Source organism: Rhineura floridana, chromosome 2 (genome assembly GCF_030035675.1).
Source record: "Rhineura floridana isolate rRhiFlo1 chromosome 2, rRhiFlo1.hap2, whole genome shotgun sequence".
NCBI lineage: Eukaryota > Metazoa > Chordata > Lepidosauria > Squamata > Rhineuridae > Rhineura > Rhineura floridana.
Window position 1 is genome coordinate 173,393,793 of NC_084481.1, and position 17,330 is coordinate 173,411,122.

The window sequence follows — 17,330 nt, forward strand, 5'->3', positions numbered from 1 at the left end:
TGGCCGGCTGGCTCATGCACACCCCCATACCCCTTATCCTCATCCTTCGTGTTCACCTGACCCGCCAGGGAGTGTTGATCAGGGAGGTGCCCTGTGACCATCATGCTTCAAAGCTCAGCAGTTGCATGTAGCGGTCTTCGCACTTAATTTGGAGCCTTCCAGATGGGGGGCCGGGGTGTTTGGGGCCAGGTCAGACTTCCCTTCGAGCCATCCCCCAGGCAGACCAGGGGTACAAGAGTCACTCCACATTATTTTACCCTCCCCCTGGACTGGACACTTCCCCATGAGGGCGTCATAGCGTTTTTGGCCTGAAGCTACAGGCCTGGTTGCCTGATATTCAGAGGGAGGGATCTTCCCTCATAACGTTTCGGTCTAGTGTCGCAGTGCCTGGGAGCAGACCCATGGGGGTTTGAGGGACATGCTCCTCCGGAATTGGGGTTGCCTATCCGGCAGTGGGATTGCCTACCTGGGACGGTCTATTTGGTTTTGTATATGCAGGTGCAGGCCGTCAGGAGGTGGAAGTAGGGGGCGCATGGAATACATTTACCCCAGGGGTGAGTCTGAAGGTCCGGGACCCAACTGTTCACGATTCTTTCTGTTTTGGCAGGTTGCTGGACGGAGATGGAGCAGATGCGCAGCCTACTCTCTGCAGCCATGGCATGATCTCATAGGCTGGCCTTAGGGCCGAAAACGCACATTGGTTCACAGCTGGGCCCTGATGGCGGGCCACGGTTTGGTGGCTGAGTCGACAGAATATGCGCTGGGATGGTCTCCTACCCATGTGGTTCCAGCAGGGTTCAGGGTGGAAGGTTCTGCAGGTGGTGGTCATTCCCCTGGGTGGGAATTACCTTGGTTACTGAAGGGCAAGACATGTGAGGACATGCAATTGAGGCCACAATAGCCTCTGGTCGTCTGCTGTGGTCAGACAGGGAGGGCAAGGCCCTCAGTGGCAGGCATGTGAGGACATGCAGTCGAGGCCTCGGTAGCCTTGGGTCGTCTGCTGTGGTCAGACATGGAGGGCAAGGCCCTCAGTGGCAGGCATGTGAGGACATGCAGTTGAGGCCTCGGTGGCCTTGGGTCATCTGCTGTGGTCAGACATGGAGGGCAAGGCCCTCAGTGGCAGGCATGTGAGGACATGCAGTTGAGGCCTCGGTAGCCTTGGGTTGTCTGCTGTTGTCAGACATGGAGGGCAAGGCCCTCAGTGGCAGACATGCTTGACATGCAGTTCGGGAGGCAACAATGCCATCCTCCTGATGGACCTGCAGAGGGGTCTGCATGAGATTCTTATCGGGTGTGGGGTAAAGGGAGACTAAGCAGAGGCTTGTCCCCCTTTTGTGGCAAAGAAGTGCGGGAAAAGGTTTAAAGGGAAAGGGCAGCTAGGTGACACCTTTAGGCACCTTTGGGGGCGATTGGCGGTCCGGGGGCCTGCAGCTCAGGGCTATACGGCCCGGGGGGCAGAACACGGGCCGCCTTTGGGGCCAATGTGCCTCATCCGCTCGGAGTTTCACGGCTCCGGGGGGCCATGATGCTGGTTGGACCCCCTACACATCTTCAGGGTGTGGCCTGAGCTGGGGTCGGGCACAGGGCAGCCCCGGGCTCAGGCAAGGTTTGGTCGCCCTATGGCTGCAAGCAGGCTTTGCCTGGATCATCAGAATGATCCCTCACTTGATTTCCCCTCTGCAGGTTCATTATTCTAATTGATTCCGTTTAATAAAGTGGCCCATGATTTAACCCAATGAATGGTGTTTGTGTTTTATTTCGGCAATAGGCCGCAAACGGCTTAATATTATTGACCTTCACCACTGGTTTAGTTAGAAGAATTTCTGAACTATTTGGATGTCTCAGAAATGCTAGGTTTCTTAAATAATTTAAATAGACTTATATAAAGTTAAGTATAATGCTGTAAAATACCTACTACTTAATTCGTTCTAAGTAATTGAAGAACACAAGATTTTAATGGTAGGAGGATTTTGTTATATTTCAGTGTAGTCATTTTTATTTATTAATATATCATCTGCATTTCAGAAACATAACTTTAGATCCCAACTTCCCATTCCATTCACAGAATGGGTTTCCTGTCTACCCACCTTCCTGCCATAGCCAACTGTGCCCTCTGCAAATACACTCCTGAATGTTGAGGAATGCAAGGGATGCAGTACCCCCCATTCTACACTTGCACCATTACAAGAATGTAAGGACCTGCCGCTTGCATGAAAACATCCAAGCTTTTATATTAGGAATATTACATTGGAGAACACATTTCATTTAACAGAATTATTTGAGAGGAGAGAGCTTAAAAAGCCATTTCTCCAATTTCAGTTACTCACCTCTATGACATAATCTCACAGCCAAGAGTATTAAAATACATATAAAATACACTGAACTAAATTGTATATATAGGGAGCAGGTGAACAGGAAGAAGAAGGCCTCATTTTGTGCATTTCTTGGTGTGGGAACAATGTATCTCTGCATTTTGCAGCTGAATCACCTTGTGTCACTGATGAGTTCTGCAAAAATGCATTAGCTTATTTTCCCCATAGAAGGGAAGAGCTCACTGACATTTACTTGCAATGGAGAAAGAAAAGGGGTGTACTCAATTTACATGTTTGCTCTGGGAGACAGAATGTTTTCACAAACCAGTTCTTTGAGATATACTGCTGCCACAAAAACATTTTCAATTGTAAATATTTTTGGCTTCCTTTTTGCTAGAGAACATTTAGGATGATAATTCTAATTAACCTTTCTGGTGTCTTTGTCATCTTGGCAGTTTCCAGTTTCAATTAATCAATAAAAAGTTTGCCAGGAAAAGGCAGCAACACGGAATAAAAGAAAACTTCAGAAAGTAACATCTCACAACAAACAAAACAAACATCTCAGTAATAACATGCCACACCCCCAAAATATAGTCACTTACCACAATGGATTAGGAGATCATCATGAAACTCATATAACTCTTCTCGAATATCATCTGGACAAGGACAATTCTCTCCCAGTTGAAAGTTTAGCAACATATTAATCTGAAATTATAAAACTAAACTGAAACATCTTTGAAGTCAGTTATATTCATTACACTATGACCACAGTAGGCAAACCATCTAATGCAGGGATAGGCAGGTTTCTGAGTTCAACTCTAGATTTTTTACTAGAACCCCAAGATCCACAAACTGGAGCAAAATAACAGAGTCTTGGAGCACCTTAAAGGCAAACAATGTCATAAACATTCATGGGTTACAGTCCACTTCATCAGATGAATGAAGTGCTATCATGAGGGATGTGTGTATACACATGCCACACACAAACACACACATTTGTGGGGGAATTAACAGTGAGACCAGGAGAAAAATGTGTTATAAAAAGGTATACTGTAGTGCTTATTACATTATTAACAGTGGGCATTCACACAAACACACACAAAGCAGATTACTGGCTCAGCTGGGTAGACATACAGCAAGAATTAGGGAATAGGATTCCTCTGAGTGCACACTCAATTCAGGAATTTGTGATGACTATCAGAACAAAGTTCAAAAGTCCTTTCACACACTCCTGATTTCCCCCAGTCATTGGGGAAATTTAAAGTAAGGGGAAAGCTTTTTTACTTGCCAAGGACATAAGAAGAACCCTGCTTGGTCAAAACCAAGGTCCATCTAGTCCAGTACTCTCTTCTCACAGTGGCCAAGCTGGTGCCCAAAGAAAGCCCACAAGCAGAACTTGAGTGCAAGAGCACTCTCTCCACCTGTGATTGTCATCAACTGGTATTCATATGCATACTGACTCTCGACAGTGGAGATAGTACAGAGTGGCAGAATATTGTTGCTATTATTAGACAATTGGGAGACAGAAATCCTTACCAATCTACTTCAAATTAAATTCACAGATCTGCTGAGAGACCACAAGCTACCTTCTTTCACTCCTAATCTAAGTAGTTCCACTGATATTGACTATGGCAGGGGTTGCCAACCTGATGCCCATGGTGCCATGCCACCTGGAAAGACTTTGATTGGCACCTCCAGAAAGGGTCCCCCTCCCCAAATTGTAGATGCAAAATGTGAAAACTTTGCAAAGAGGCCTAGGCATGTCTCCTGTTGCACAGGAGCCAATATCCAGGCACTCATTAAGAATTCACTGTATAGTTAACTTACAGTGCAATGGTATGCATGTCTACTTTAGAAGTAAGGCTGCAATCCAACTTGTATTTACACTGGGCTAAAAGAGATAGATGCAGCAGAACTCCAGCTGAGCTAGCTGGGCCCCAACTCAGCCAGGCTATGCCAGTGTAAGTCCCTCAACCCCAGCTCAGCTGGGTCCCAGTCAGGGCTCAGCTGAGACCAGTATAAGTGGATCTGGCGTTAAGTCCTGAAAAATGGTGTTCTGGGGTTGTGCCTGGGGAGGGACTGGAGGATGCTTAGGGCACATCCAAGTCATGTTCAGAGCATTCCTGCAGGTCCCAATTCAGCCAAAAGTTATGCCAGGAAAAAGGTCGGTCTATGAAAATAAATATAGTAGAAGGCAATGGGTTACTCCCTGGTAGGTGTATTTGGGAGAGTAAGTTTTACTTTCTGGTCCCTGTGCACAGTTCCCAGCTGACTCAGCATTCAGCCAACTCAGAGGCTCCTGAATGGCAACTGGATGTGGCAGAACTTTATGTCAGCTTCTCTTAACACCAGCACCACTTACGCCGGCTTCCCCTGAGTTGGATTACTCTGTAAATCTCTGGGTTTAATGGAATGTACTCCCAGGTAAGTGTACACAGGATGCCAGCTTAGGCTTTGGTTTAGGATTGGCACTGGGGAAAACAGAGTTCTTGTGCCTTTAACAGCCATAACTCCACAATTGGGATCAGCAGGACATAGCTGATATCCCATGGTAAACCTGAGGTTGTCCAGTGGGAGTGGGGGTAGGAAGAGAAGCAGCAATGACTGTACCCTAATTTTGTGTTATGGCCTGCCCCCATGGCAGCCATTTTGTGACAAGCAGCCTCAGCACTCTCTCAAAATTTGAAATGTGTGTCCAAAAAGGTTGGTGACCCCTAGGTTATGGGATTGTCAAAATCTCAAAAGTACTAATTTCAGGTCTGTATATGTGGGGCAAACTAAGCATTATATGCAAATACATGCAACTAAGCCCCAATGTCCACTTTTTGTAGGCAATATCAGCTTTTGGAAGTGGTAGTTTAGAGAGGAAACGTGTGTGTGTTGCTTAACACTTTCTCTGCCCACTGACCATTTTTGCACTACAAATGGTCTCACAGCTGCTGTAGCTCCTTTGGTGTTCCGTATCGGGTTTCTATGGGTCAGTATGTCTGGAACATGGACGGAAAGTTAAGCAACCTCTGTATTGCCAATGGCTTCCTCCTAAAGCTGTTTTTCTTCTAGAAAGTGGCTGCCAAGACTTGTTACATGTATGTGTATGTAACATGTAAGTCACTTTTTAATACATAAAATGTTTGAGGCAGAAAATTACATAAGTGGTATGGAATAAGAATCTGTGCTTAGCATACTAAAGTAAATCTGGTAGCAATTCTATGTCAAACAATATTCAAGTATTTTAATAATTATTATTCAGATAGGTTAAAAACTCATCCTGTATAAAGAAAGAAACATGGTGCTATTGGAAAACATACCCCTTTAAAAAAACCATTGTTACACTTTCTCCATTGTCTTCCTTTACCTCTTTCCTTTTCTTTATGTGCCTGCTTAGTGAGATTATCTCCGCATGTTGTTTCTATTCATTTTCCCACTTAATTGTATACTTTCATACTGCACAATGCCTAGTATTCCTTTAGACACATAAGAAATAATAAATGTTAATAATATTATCCCAATAACTCTGGAAGTAGGGGTTCTAAGAATCAAAAAGGGTGCCAGCAAAATATAACCAAACAGCTTTTTACATTTCTGACATTCGCATCACATCCCTCTGAAATTCTAAAAAATTGTATATCCTTCTGATGATCAAACGATGGAGGGGAGAAAGTTGCTAGAGCCTGCAGTGTCTACATGCAAGCAACCAATTCCATTACTGAATACTTTAAACATTTGCAGATATTGCTGTTTTCAAACTGCTTGTGAAACTCATCTGCTTGGGTTATAGACAAGTTGAGGGAAGTAGGTCGCTCCCAGCATCCCTCAGTTCGGTTTCCTGCCTCCATCAAACTGGCCGCATTCTGCCTTTGCTCCCATTTTCCCTCTGGTTTTTTCTTCTTGCTAACTATAATTGCCTCATTCTAAAGTTTTTTCTTCCTTCCTTTCCTCCTGTTCTAGTGACTGTTTTTTCTTTTTAAAAAAAGTTCCCACCCTTTCCCTTTCTCTGCTTGCTATTCCTGTCTCAGCCCTTTCAGTGGGGAAGGGAGAACAAAATGGTCGTATCTCCCCTTCGCACACCACCAATTCTTTCTGCCTGAGTCCACTGCACCTTTGTGTCAGGCGTGTGTGCTGCACTCTGCTTGCCTCCTTTACCTCACCCAGGACTTCAGGAATGGTGTCCAGCAGTCAGTTACCAGAGGCATCCACTGCTGCTGCACTCCCTGCAGCCCGCAAGGCCAAGCAGAAGCGCAGATATTTGAAGACCCCCCACTGCCAAAACAAAGCCCTATGGACAAAAAAGTTGTGCACCATGGAGCAATCTGTTTCATGCCATGAACAGCAAGTATTTTCCTGTGCCTCACAACTGCGAAGCAAAGAAAGTGAGGGGTGCCTTTCCCACCACCATGGTGATATGGGGGCTCAAGTTCATCAGCAGTGGTCTCCATCTCCTCATACCTTGAGACAGCCTCCATCCTATACTCAAGGCTCTGATGACGCTGGCCAAGAGTTTCTCCTTAGTGCCAACATACTGAGACAAATTAAAGAAGTCTTAATGGAGGAATTATCAGCAGAGTCAAGGGCCACCACTCCCCGTCCTCCTGCTTGTGAACCCCAGCAGAATGTGCCTCATGGTTCCGCAGATCCTGGTGCGCCTTCCTCATTGTATGCCAGGCCTTCTAGACAGTTGCTGGCACACACTAATTGCTCTAATCATAGGCAAGCCCATACGTCCACAGAACATGCATCTACCTCTACCTCTCCCAATCCCTTTGTTTTGGATAGGGGTACAACCAGGGTCACCTCCCACAGGGATGACCAGGTCACCCTTTCTATGAATGCAGATCCTTTTGACCCTTTTGTAGATCCCAGGACAGGGGGGGGAATGGAGTGAGGGCTCCATGAGGAAGAACACACACCCCATCATCTGTTCCATGACTCTTATTTTTCTGCGCTGATGCACAGAGTACTGACCACTCTAGAACTTAATTCTCCTCATACTGACTTGCCTCCAGCCCAGTCTCAAGGCATGGTGGTGCTATCTGAACCCAAAGTCTTATTCAAATGTATTCCAGTGGCTAACTCCTTTATAGAGATTACTAAAGCTGAATGGGATACCCCCTTCAGTGTAAAAAAGGTATTTCTTTAGCTAATTATAATTTGGACTCTGAGTTTATAGACTTACTTAAAATCCCAGTCATTGATCACCCTGTTTCAGCTCTCATGGCAAAAAATGTCCTGCCAAAAGATGGGAATGCTCAGCTCAAAGATCATTCCACACGTAGAGTGCATGAAGCTGTAGCTTTGACCATGCATGCATCCTGTGCTGCTTCTGTCTTCACTCGTGCAGCCTTAGTTTGGCTTGATGATTTAATTGAAAATTCCAACCAGGGTCAGGATTGTTTATGCAAGACCCTGCTGAAAATTTCAAGGGTGGCTGCCTATGTAGCAGATACAACTCTGGATGCCACCCAATTTGCAACTTGGTCCCTTGTAGCAGATGTGGTGACCAGGAGGACCTTATGGCTGAAGCAATGGGATGCAGATACCACCTCAAGAGTCAACCTCTCCATGGCTCCTTATACAAGAGGAAAACTCTTCGATGAAGAAGCATGGAATAGTAGGATAAGAGAAAGGTTTTGGTCTCCTAGCACAGAGATGACAGGTGCTTTCCTCACAGGTACTCATCATACCAGCAGAGTAATTCCTTTCATGGATCCCATCAACCATCAAGATATAAGGATACCAGACCAAGTAGAGGCAACTAGAACAGACCCCACTTTTCTCCATGTTTTCAGCAAAATTCCAAGCCTTCCACCTCTGCTAAGGGTGGACAGAATCAGCAATCACAATGACGCCACAGTACCAGAAGTTGGGGGCAGGCTACAGTACTTTTTCCCAGCTTGGGAGTCTTCAACCACTGCCAAATGGGTTCTAAACACCATCCTTCCGGGCTACAAATTGGATCTCTGTGCCCGGCCTCTCTCCCGATTTCTTCCCTCTCCAGTTTACAACTATCTGGGGAAGAGGAACATCATTCAGAAGGCTATCCTTCATTTGTTCTCCACGGCGGCCATCAAGCTGGTGCCTCCAGACGAGTCCTTCTTTGGCATCTGCTGGATATCCTTTGTGGTCCCAAAGAAGGACCCAAAATGCCTGGGGGGCTGTCCTCGGCCTCAAATTTCTCAACCAATGGGTTGTATACAGGAAGTTCAGGATGGAAACATTGGCCTCCATCAAGGTGGCTCTATATCCGTAAGATTTCCCCACATTGTCGGAAGGCAGAGCTGGGGTCCCAATCCCGGGGAGCTGGATCCCGGAGAGTTGGGAGAAGAGTATTCGGATGGATGGCAGAGGGAAGGGGGAGGAACTTCCCCCCTTTGGAGCGAAGACGAAACAGAGGAACTGCCAGTGATAAGGTCGCTTAGCAACGGGGAGCCTGAGCCCTCCCTGGACATTCTCACGCCTCCCCCTCTTTCAGGCTCAGAGCAAGAGGGGGAAGAGGGAGGGCTGCTCACAGCCAAAAAGCGGGGAGGCAGTTTACCATCAGCCCCTCCCCTATCCCCCATCCTGGAATCGGAAACTTCAGAAGAGGAGGGGGTGATGCTTCCCCCCTCACCGCGCACACGCAGACAGCTGAAAAGACAGGAGAGAAGGGGGGGAAGGCGGGCAGTACCTGAGGGGCAGTTAAGGAGGAGCGAAAGATTGCGCGCCCATTTGGCCCCTTCTTAAAGAACAGGCGGGAAGAAGTCCCTTGCTCTGTCAACTTTCTCCCAATGCCGCAGGACCTGTATCCCTGTATTGATTCATGAGAAAACGCAGTCTTTGTTTGGACATTACCCTAATAAAACACGAATTAACTACAATCGTTGGTCTGTTTCCTGAGTCACATCCTGGGCCTGACACACATCAATAGACCTGAGTTATGTACCCATTTATCCAGAGCATCGGAAATTTCTCCATTTTTTCTACACTTTGTTTCAGGCCCTCCCCTTTGGGTTGGCATCAGCCCCAAGGGTATTTACAAAGATCATGGTTGCCCTGGTAGTGCATCTCCACCTCCAGGGCATCCATATTTACTCCTACCTGGATGATTTACTAATTCACTCCCCATCCAGACAGATTGCTCTTCAAGATATACAAATTACACTGGATTGCCTACAAGACCATGGTTTCCTAGTGAATTTTCAGAAAAGTCACATCCAACCCAAACTCCGATTCATCTGGGGGCCTATCTGGACATCAATGAGGGCACAATTTCGCTGTCGCACAACAGAATTTGAAGCATCAGGGTGCTGGCCCGACTCATCACGCTCCAAACATGCAGATCTCATGTTTCTGGCAAGCATGCTGGGCCTCCTGGTATCAGCCTCACAAATAACGCCATGGGCCAAGCACCATTCTTGCAAATTACAGTGGGTTCTCCTACCCTTTCAGGATGCCATTGCTGCCAAATGACATATTATTTATTTTATTTATTTATTTTATTAGATTTATATACTGCCTGACTAGCATTAGCTCTCTGGGCGGTGAACAACAGAATATAAAAATACAAAACATCTCAGATCTCATAATAAATATAGCATAAACATATATAAAACAAGAAATCAAAAACAATTACAACAAAATTTAAAACTAAAACGAGTTACATATTAAAACGCCATAGCAAAGAGGCAAGTCTTAACCTGGCGCTGAAAGGAGAGCAATGTCGGCGCCATACGCACCTCTTCGGGGAGACTGTTCCACAGTTCGGGGGCCACCACTGAGAAGGCCCTAGATCTTGTCACCGTCCTCCGAGCCTCCCTATGAGACGGAACTCGGAGGAGGGCCTTCGATATCACTGCTTGACCTGACTTTGCATACTGGATCCTGAACTGGGACTAGTGGTATGTGCCTTGTGTCCCTGAAATCTGTGGCTCATACATATCCACTCAGGCTAGAATAGATGTTCACAATCTAGATTAGTACTTAGGACAAACACGTATTGAAATATACAAGGCAGTGGTTTGGGGGAAAGGTTCCCACATGTGATGTCCACCACACATTCACAGGACAGATCTTTGGGGCTTGCCAAAGAACAAAGCTGACATGAAGCCAATTGTATGAGTGATCCCTTCACATGATTTGGTTGTACACATGCAGTGAATGGAAAAGCACCATGGTAGCGGTGTATAAGGGAACGTTCATCTGAATCCACCTTCATTTAATTCTTGAAACAGGGCCTAATCACCGAAGGCTTTTTAAACATCAAGAAATTCTGAAGGCTAGTTCAGAGTGACAATTCACCTCCCATTTCTTAGCAGTATTCAGGGACAAGAATAAGCATTCAGATATTTGTGGTTTGTATGCTGAAACCTATTTACAGAATGAACATGCTCTACTACAAGCATTGTCCAGAGTTCACTTGTGATAAGGCATAGCCAGTATCCCAAAGGGACCTGAAGTATCATACATTTGCAGTTGTGTTGGAGAGAGCCTCTGCTCTTCCTTATGAGGGAGCAGCACTCAAGAGAAAAGGCAAAGGGGTCAACAAATGTGATTATAGAGAGGCAACAGTCAATCTCTCAGAGAATTTCTCCAGACCTCCAGAAAGCAATGGCCTGGTGGACCAGCCTCCAATATCTGCATAAAGGCTGTCCTTTCAGAGATCTGACACGGGTTTCCCTCACCACAGACACCAGTCTCCTAGGGTGGGGTACCCACTGCCAAGGTCACTGGTCTCTGGCCAAAAGAAGGAAGAGTATCAAGTTGCTCAAGCTCAGGGCAGTATGTCTTGCCCTGTGGTTCTTTCTACCTTGACTCCACCTCTCCTATGTTCTTGTCAGAACTGACAGCAGTACTGTGAAAGCTCACATCAACAAGGAGGGAGGGACGAGGTTAGTGGAACTGCAGGCGGAGACTTGCCTCCTCTTCAACTGGGCAGAATGCCATCTCCATTCCCTACCTGCTGTGAATACATCAGCGGCTCCTTGAACATCCAAGCTGACTGATTGAGTCACAAAACGATAGACCCAGGAGAATGGATGCTGAACCGCATGGTATTTCATCAAATCAGATCTCACCCAGGGCGAGACCTCTTTGGACCTCTTTGCATCTCTGGAGAATCATGAACTCAAAAGGTTCTTCTTGAGGTCTCATTCTCCCAAAGTGGAAGCAACAGATGCTCTATCAACTCTTTGGCCTCCAGGACTGATACACGCATTTCCTCCAATCCCAATTCTTTCTTGAGTGCTTTGCAAGATCAAGGAGGAAACAGCCACAGTGATTCTTGTGGCACCATTCTGCCCTCAATGCCCTTGGATATCGGACATTCTGGACATGGCAGTGTCCCCTCCGTGGAAGCTACTACAATGTTTAGATCAGATATAACAAGACCCTCTACATCATCTGGATCCCAACTGGTTCCAGCTGACAGCCTGGCACTTGAGTGGAGTCTAACAAAACTTGGTCTCAAGGCAGAAGTGACTGAAACCATCTTAGCATCCAGGCATCATTCCACAATCCACATCTACTCATCTACATGGAAGACCTTCGCATCCTGGTGCTATTCCAAAGGCTTCTCCAACTGCAACCCAAAATTTCTACTGTTCTAGCCTTCCTCTAGGCTGGATTCACAAAGGGCCTACAGCCCAAAACCCTGAAGAGGCAGGCTGCAGCTATATCCTCTCTAGCTTTCCTGCCCACAGTATCTCCCATCTCCCTCTATGGAAGAGTTTCCTTAGGGGAGCGACTCTTAAATGTCTTCCTATGGTGCATAGATACCTATCTTGGGACCTCCTTAAGGTGCTCAGGGCCTTATAGAAACCACCCTTTGAGCCCCTCAGCAAGGTTCCCCTTAGACTTCTGTCACTGAAAGTACTTTCTTGTGGCGATAACATCTGGCCATAGGATTTCAGAATTAAATGCACCTGGCTATGCACCTCTGTATAGATCAGAAGGGGGAATCTCTGAAGATTGTGTTGATCCCTGTTCTGTTGCTTTTGAATGGACACTGTCTTTAAGGTTTCTGAAAGCTTTGCTCTATTTCATCACCACATAGTACTTTGCAGAAGAAAGAAAGAAGAAAGGAAAGATTATCTGTATCTACCTGTTCTCTCAACCCTTTCCCTTCTTGGCTTATTAAAGCTTGCTGAAAGGGTTTGACTGAGTGGATCCAGGGTGTAGTCAACATATCATTGCAGGAGGGAGTGGTTCCAGCTGCCCTGTAAGAGGCGGTGATCCGACCACTCCTGAAGAAGCCCAACCTGAACCCATTGGTCTGCGACAATTATCGACAGGTCGCAAATACCCCCTTCACAGGAAAGATGATTGAGAGGGTTGTGGCGCAGCAATAGCAAGTACTCTTGGATGAAACAGATTATCTTGACCCATCCCAGTCTGGGTTCAGGCCTGTTTATGGGACTGAATCGGCCTTGGTTGCCCTGATAGATGACCTTTATCGGCAGTGTGACCCTGTTACTCTTACTTGATCTCTCAGCAGCTTTGGATACCACTGACCATGGTATCCTTCTGGGCTGACTTGGTGAGATGGGTATTGGAGGCACTGTTTCACAGTGGTTCCGTTATCTCCAAGTTCGTTTTCAGAGAATGGCATTGGGTGATTGTCTTTCGGCCCCATGGCAGTTGTGCTGTGGGGTGATGCAGGGTACCATCTTGTCCCCTGTGCTTTTTAACATCTATACAAAGCCCTTGGGACAGGTCATCAGGAGATTTGGGGCGAGGTGTCAGCAGTACATTGATGATATCCAGCTCTATTTCTCCGTAACATCTGAATCGTGAGAGGCCGTGCAAGCCCTGGACTCGTGCTTGGACTCGGTGGTGGGCTGGATGAGGGCCAATAAACTAAGTCTGAATCCTAGCAAGACAGAGACACTGTAGGTTGGTGGTTCCCAGGTTCAGATAATTGGTCAGTTGCCTGTTTTCAATGGGGTTGTACTCCCTCTGAAAGAGCAGGTCCATAATCTGGGGGTGCTCCTGGATGCATCTTTGTTGCTAGAGGCCTAGGTGACCACAGAGGCTAGGAATGCCTTTTACCAGCTTTGGCTGGTCAGACAGCTGCGGCCGTTTCTGGACCAGGATAGCCTGACCACTATTGTCCATGCACTGGTAACCTCCAAGCTGGATCATTGTAATGCGCTCTATGTGGGGCTGCCCTTGAGGTTGGTCCGGAAGCTGCAGCTGGTGCAAAATGAGGCGGCAAGACTGCTCACTGGGGCACGGTATTGTCAACATGTCACCCCGCTGTTGAAAGAATTGCACTGGCTGCCCATTTGCTACCGAGCCAAGTTCAAGGTTCTAGTTTTGGTGTACAAAGCCCTATACAGCTTGGGACCAGGATACCTGAAAGACCGTCTTATCCCTTATATACCCAGTTGATCACTGCACTCTGCAGGTGAGGGCCTCCTGCAGATACATCTTATCAGGAGGTCCGTTCTGCACAACATAGGAAATGGACCTTTAGTGTGGCTGCACCTACCCTGTGGAATTCCCTCCCCTTAAATATTAGACAGGCACCATATCTGTTATCTTTTTGGTGCCTACTGAAGTCCTTCCTCTTTCAACAAGGCTTTTTAATTTGAGACCTCATCCCAGTCTGCGTCTTGTTGGAATCGCTTGTTCATATGTTTTTAAACCTTTTTTAAAAAACAATGTTTTTTTAACCTTTTTGTAAGATATCTTCAATGCTTTTTTAAAAAATGTTTTTAAATATGTTGTGTTTTAATGTATTTTAAAGTCTGTTTTTATGTTTTAAGTGTTTTAAAGTGTTTTTAGTGCTTTTGTTTGTTGCCCTGGGCTCCTGCTGGGAGGAAGGGCAGGATATATATCAAATAATAAATAAATAAATACAAATACAAATAAATACCTGTTCTTGAGGAGGAGAGCGAAATTCCTTTGTCTTCCTGGCAGTTAAAGCAGCAGACATATTCAAGGCTTGCATGAGTTCATTATATCTATATTTCTGATTATACTGCAACTTTGAGACGTAAGTATCTGCGAAAGATACAATGGCTTCCACTCTATGTTTCAGTTCACAGTCGCAGAAATAATTTAGTAGCTCACACATCTAGCATAAAATAAAATATGCATTATATAGCCATAATATGACATGCACAAATTATGTGAATGAACTACAGGATATTTTGCTACATTTTTGTCAGTGGAAATCAGTTTTGTGGTTAATGAAAAGGAGAGTGGTTTGGATGCAAAGGTGCCCTTTCATGGTTGTAAACACACTAGTCACCAGAACAAAGCTTTTCCATTAGCCACATCTAGAGGGGGAGCGGGATGATCTGCCAATCAGTTATGAAATCTCTTTGAAGCTGATCTTTTAAAAAAAAAACACTCAAGCTGCTCCCACCAGGTTTTACAGTAAAAAGCGGAGGGGTTTGACTAGCATTGTGTACCTGTTTTCAGAAGAGAGGGATGGAAACACACTGGAATTGGCAGAACAATGAGTGTATTTCTACCCTTCCACTCAAAGAGGCTTTTAATATCTAATACTAGAGAATTCTGTGAGAAAAGTGAAACTAAATCCACAGTGATTTTTTGCTTTAAAAGAGCTTGCAGAAGCAGGAGAACTTCTATAGGATTCTATCTATTATAACACCATGGGATTAGATCAGAATATCCCTCCCACTTAAGTGTTGTTTCTGACTACTGTTGATTTGGTTTCATTTATGCTCAAGTAACTGTAATGTATTACATGGGTTACTTGTCATATTGAGCTATATGTAAGTTGCCTTAGGAATGCATGGTGATGGGTGGGTGCAAATGCATATAAACAAAGAAGCAAACTCTTGTGCAAACTCTTGCGTTAGCTTTTGCAGAACTACAGTAGTGGCCACTTACTATCTGCTCATAGTTTTTTGATTCATCCCAATATCTCTTATTTGCTTATTAATCTAAATGTGATAATTAAAACAGAGGGAACAAAATCACTGTACATATGTAATATGGATAAAACACCGTTCTATATTTGTGTGTTGTCCAGTGATGCATCTTCAATATGCTTTACAAAATTTCATATTTCATATCAAACGTCCATGACATGCTGTTGCATCCAGTGCTGCGCAAGCAGATTTCTGTTCACACAATGGGTCTTCCTCTCCCTCTCCTCCTCCCTGCTCTGACAGTGTGCTCCAGAGCATCCCTCAACCCTCTAGAACAGATCTTGAGGGTACACAGGGAGCCACGGGTGGCAGGAGAGGTTTCACTGCACATATGAAAGTCTGTTGCGTGAACATAACTGCAGCACTGAATATAATCTATAGCAGTTTAACAGTTTTGTCTTTTATGGAACAATAGCACAGGAAGATAGAAGAGATTCGCTTCTGGTCACACTAAAACCAATGGAAGAATGAGGATGAAAACATTTCAAGAATACCAATGCCTGCTTTACAATTTATTTCAATGGTATTTCAACACTTTTGCATTTACTTTAAGGTTGTCACCTGGAGTTTGACAGATTCAGGCAATCTTGTTTGCAGCAAGCCTTTTACTGGAGTTTTAGGTTCCTTCATTGCCTTTTCCCCAGCCTCCACAGCTTTTTCTTCTATTTGTGCAACATCCGCTTTCTCTGTTTTCTCCATTGCTTCTTCCTTGGTTTCACCAAACACACATGGATCAATGAGAAGTAAAATCTGTTTAACATCATGATCATCAAAAACTCCCATTATGAGCAAAGTTCCTATAAGTTTAAGAACAGGAACAAACTGGAACTCAACTTTTCCCCCAACAGGATCTCGTATATGAGTTCCACTGCAGTAGACTGCTTCTGTTAGCATGCTTATAGCTCTTGACTTAAGCATATCAAGAGGTATCTCGGGACTAGGTTTTTGATGATCCTCATGAGATGAAACAAAACAAGCAGTAGAAAATTTAAAATCTGGTTTCAAGCAGGTGCTAAGCCCAACTCCAGGCAAGCCATGTCTTTTTGTTTCATCTGGAAATAATTTGATTTTTCTGGTTTCATCTGTAATAGGAATTATGAATTCATTGTTCATCATGAGTTTGGCTTCCTTGGAATATTCTAAATGAATACTGATAAGCAAGTCATAGAATCCAGAACGTAAGAGTCCAGGCAAATATTGATTATCTATTGTATAAAATAATTGGGAAACATCCACATGACTGCAAAGTGCATAAGCTACTCTGTTATTGCCCAGTGCACAAACAGAACTATACAGTTTTAAAGTGTGATAATGGAACTTCATTAAGTCCTCTTGTTCACATAGCTCCAAAATATCAATACACCTGTAATGAAAACAAAAACAAAACAGAAATTTGGTAAGCTAGTTTCCTTTTATGAAGTACATTGTATAAGGTATTTGGTAAGGAGAAAAAAAGGATAAATTGCAAAGCAAATATATGCACTAGGCTTGGAAGCATGACTCACTTTGGCTTCAGTTTAAGCTTCAGGAAAAAAATGCACACATTGAAGATGACAAAACACACACTATAATTGCATAGAATTCATAATATTTACCAACATCTTTTAACAAAATTAAAAGCACAAGAAGAATATACTGGAAGACAAGATGTGCTTTACTTGATTAGGGAATAGAACCCAAATAATGGGCTTAATTTAGAATTAGTCATGCTTAGACTAACTGGATCATAAATTTTGTAAAATTTTGTTTCTTAAAAGCCACTCTGGCATAGCAGTTAGAGTGTTGGATTAAGGACCTGGGAGACCAGAGTTCGAATCCCCATTCAGCCACAAAGCTTACTGGGTGACCTTGGACCAATCACTGCCTCTCAGCCTAATGTACCTCACAGGGTTGTTCTGGGGATTAAGGAGGGGGAGAACCATGTACACCACCATAAACTCCTTGGAGAAAAGGTAGATTATGAAAGCAATAAACAAATATATTTTAAAAATGCTTTAGTTAGTTTTTTTATTGATAATTTTAATGTTTCTTGTAAGCTACTTAGAGAGGTTTTTTTGCAATCAAGTGCAAAAAATGAATAATAAAGTCATCACCATCATGTCTAGTATTTTTATAGCTTCACTGGAATATACAGAACCAG

At 44.5% G+C, this 17,330-nt stretch overlaps 1 protein-coding gene across 1 annotated transcript in view; it reads right to left on the minus strand.

Annotated features, from left to right (window-relative positions):
- The window catches only part of RYR3 (ryanodine receptor 3), a 481,871-nt gene that overhangs the window by 319,575 nt on the left and 144,966 nt on the right, over positions 1–17,330 (minus strand). Inside the window, exons 36-38 of the mRNA XM_061612803.1 lie at positions 15,752–16,553; positions 14,164–14,364; positions 2,915–3,017 (exon numbers count right to left, since the gene is read on the minus strand). Of these exons, the coding sequence (XP_061468787.1) occupies positions 2,915–3,017; positions 14,164–14,364; positions 15,752–16,553 (1,106 nt within the window). The remainder of the gene's footprint in view (positions 1–2,914; positions 3,018–14,163; positions 14,365–15,751; positions 16,554–17,330) is intronic.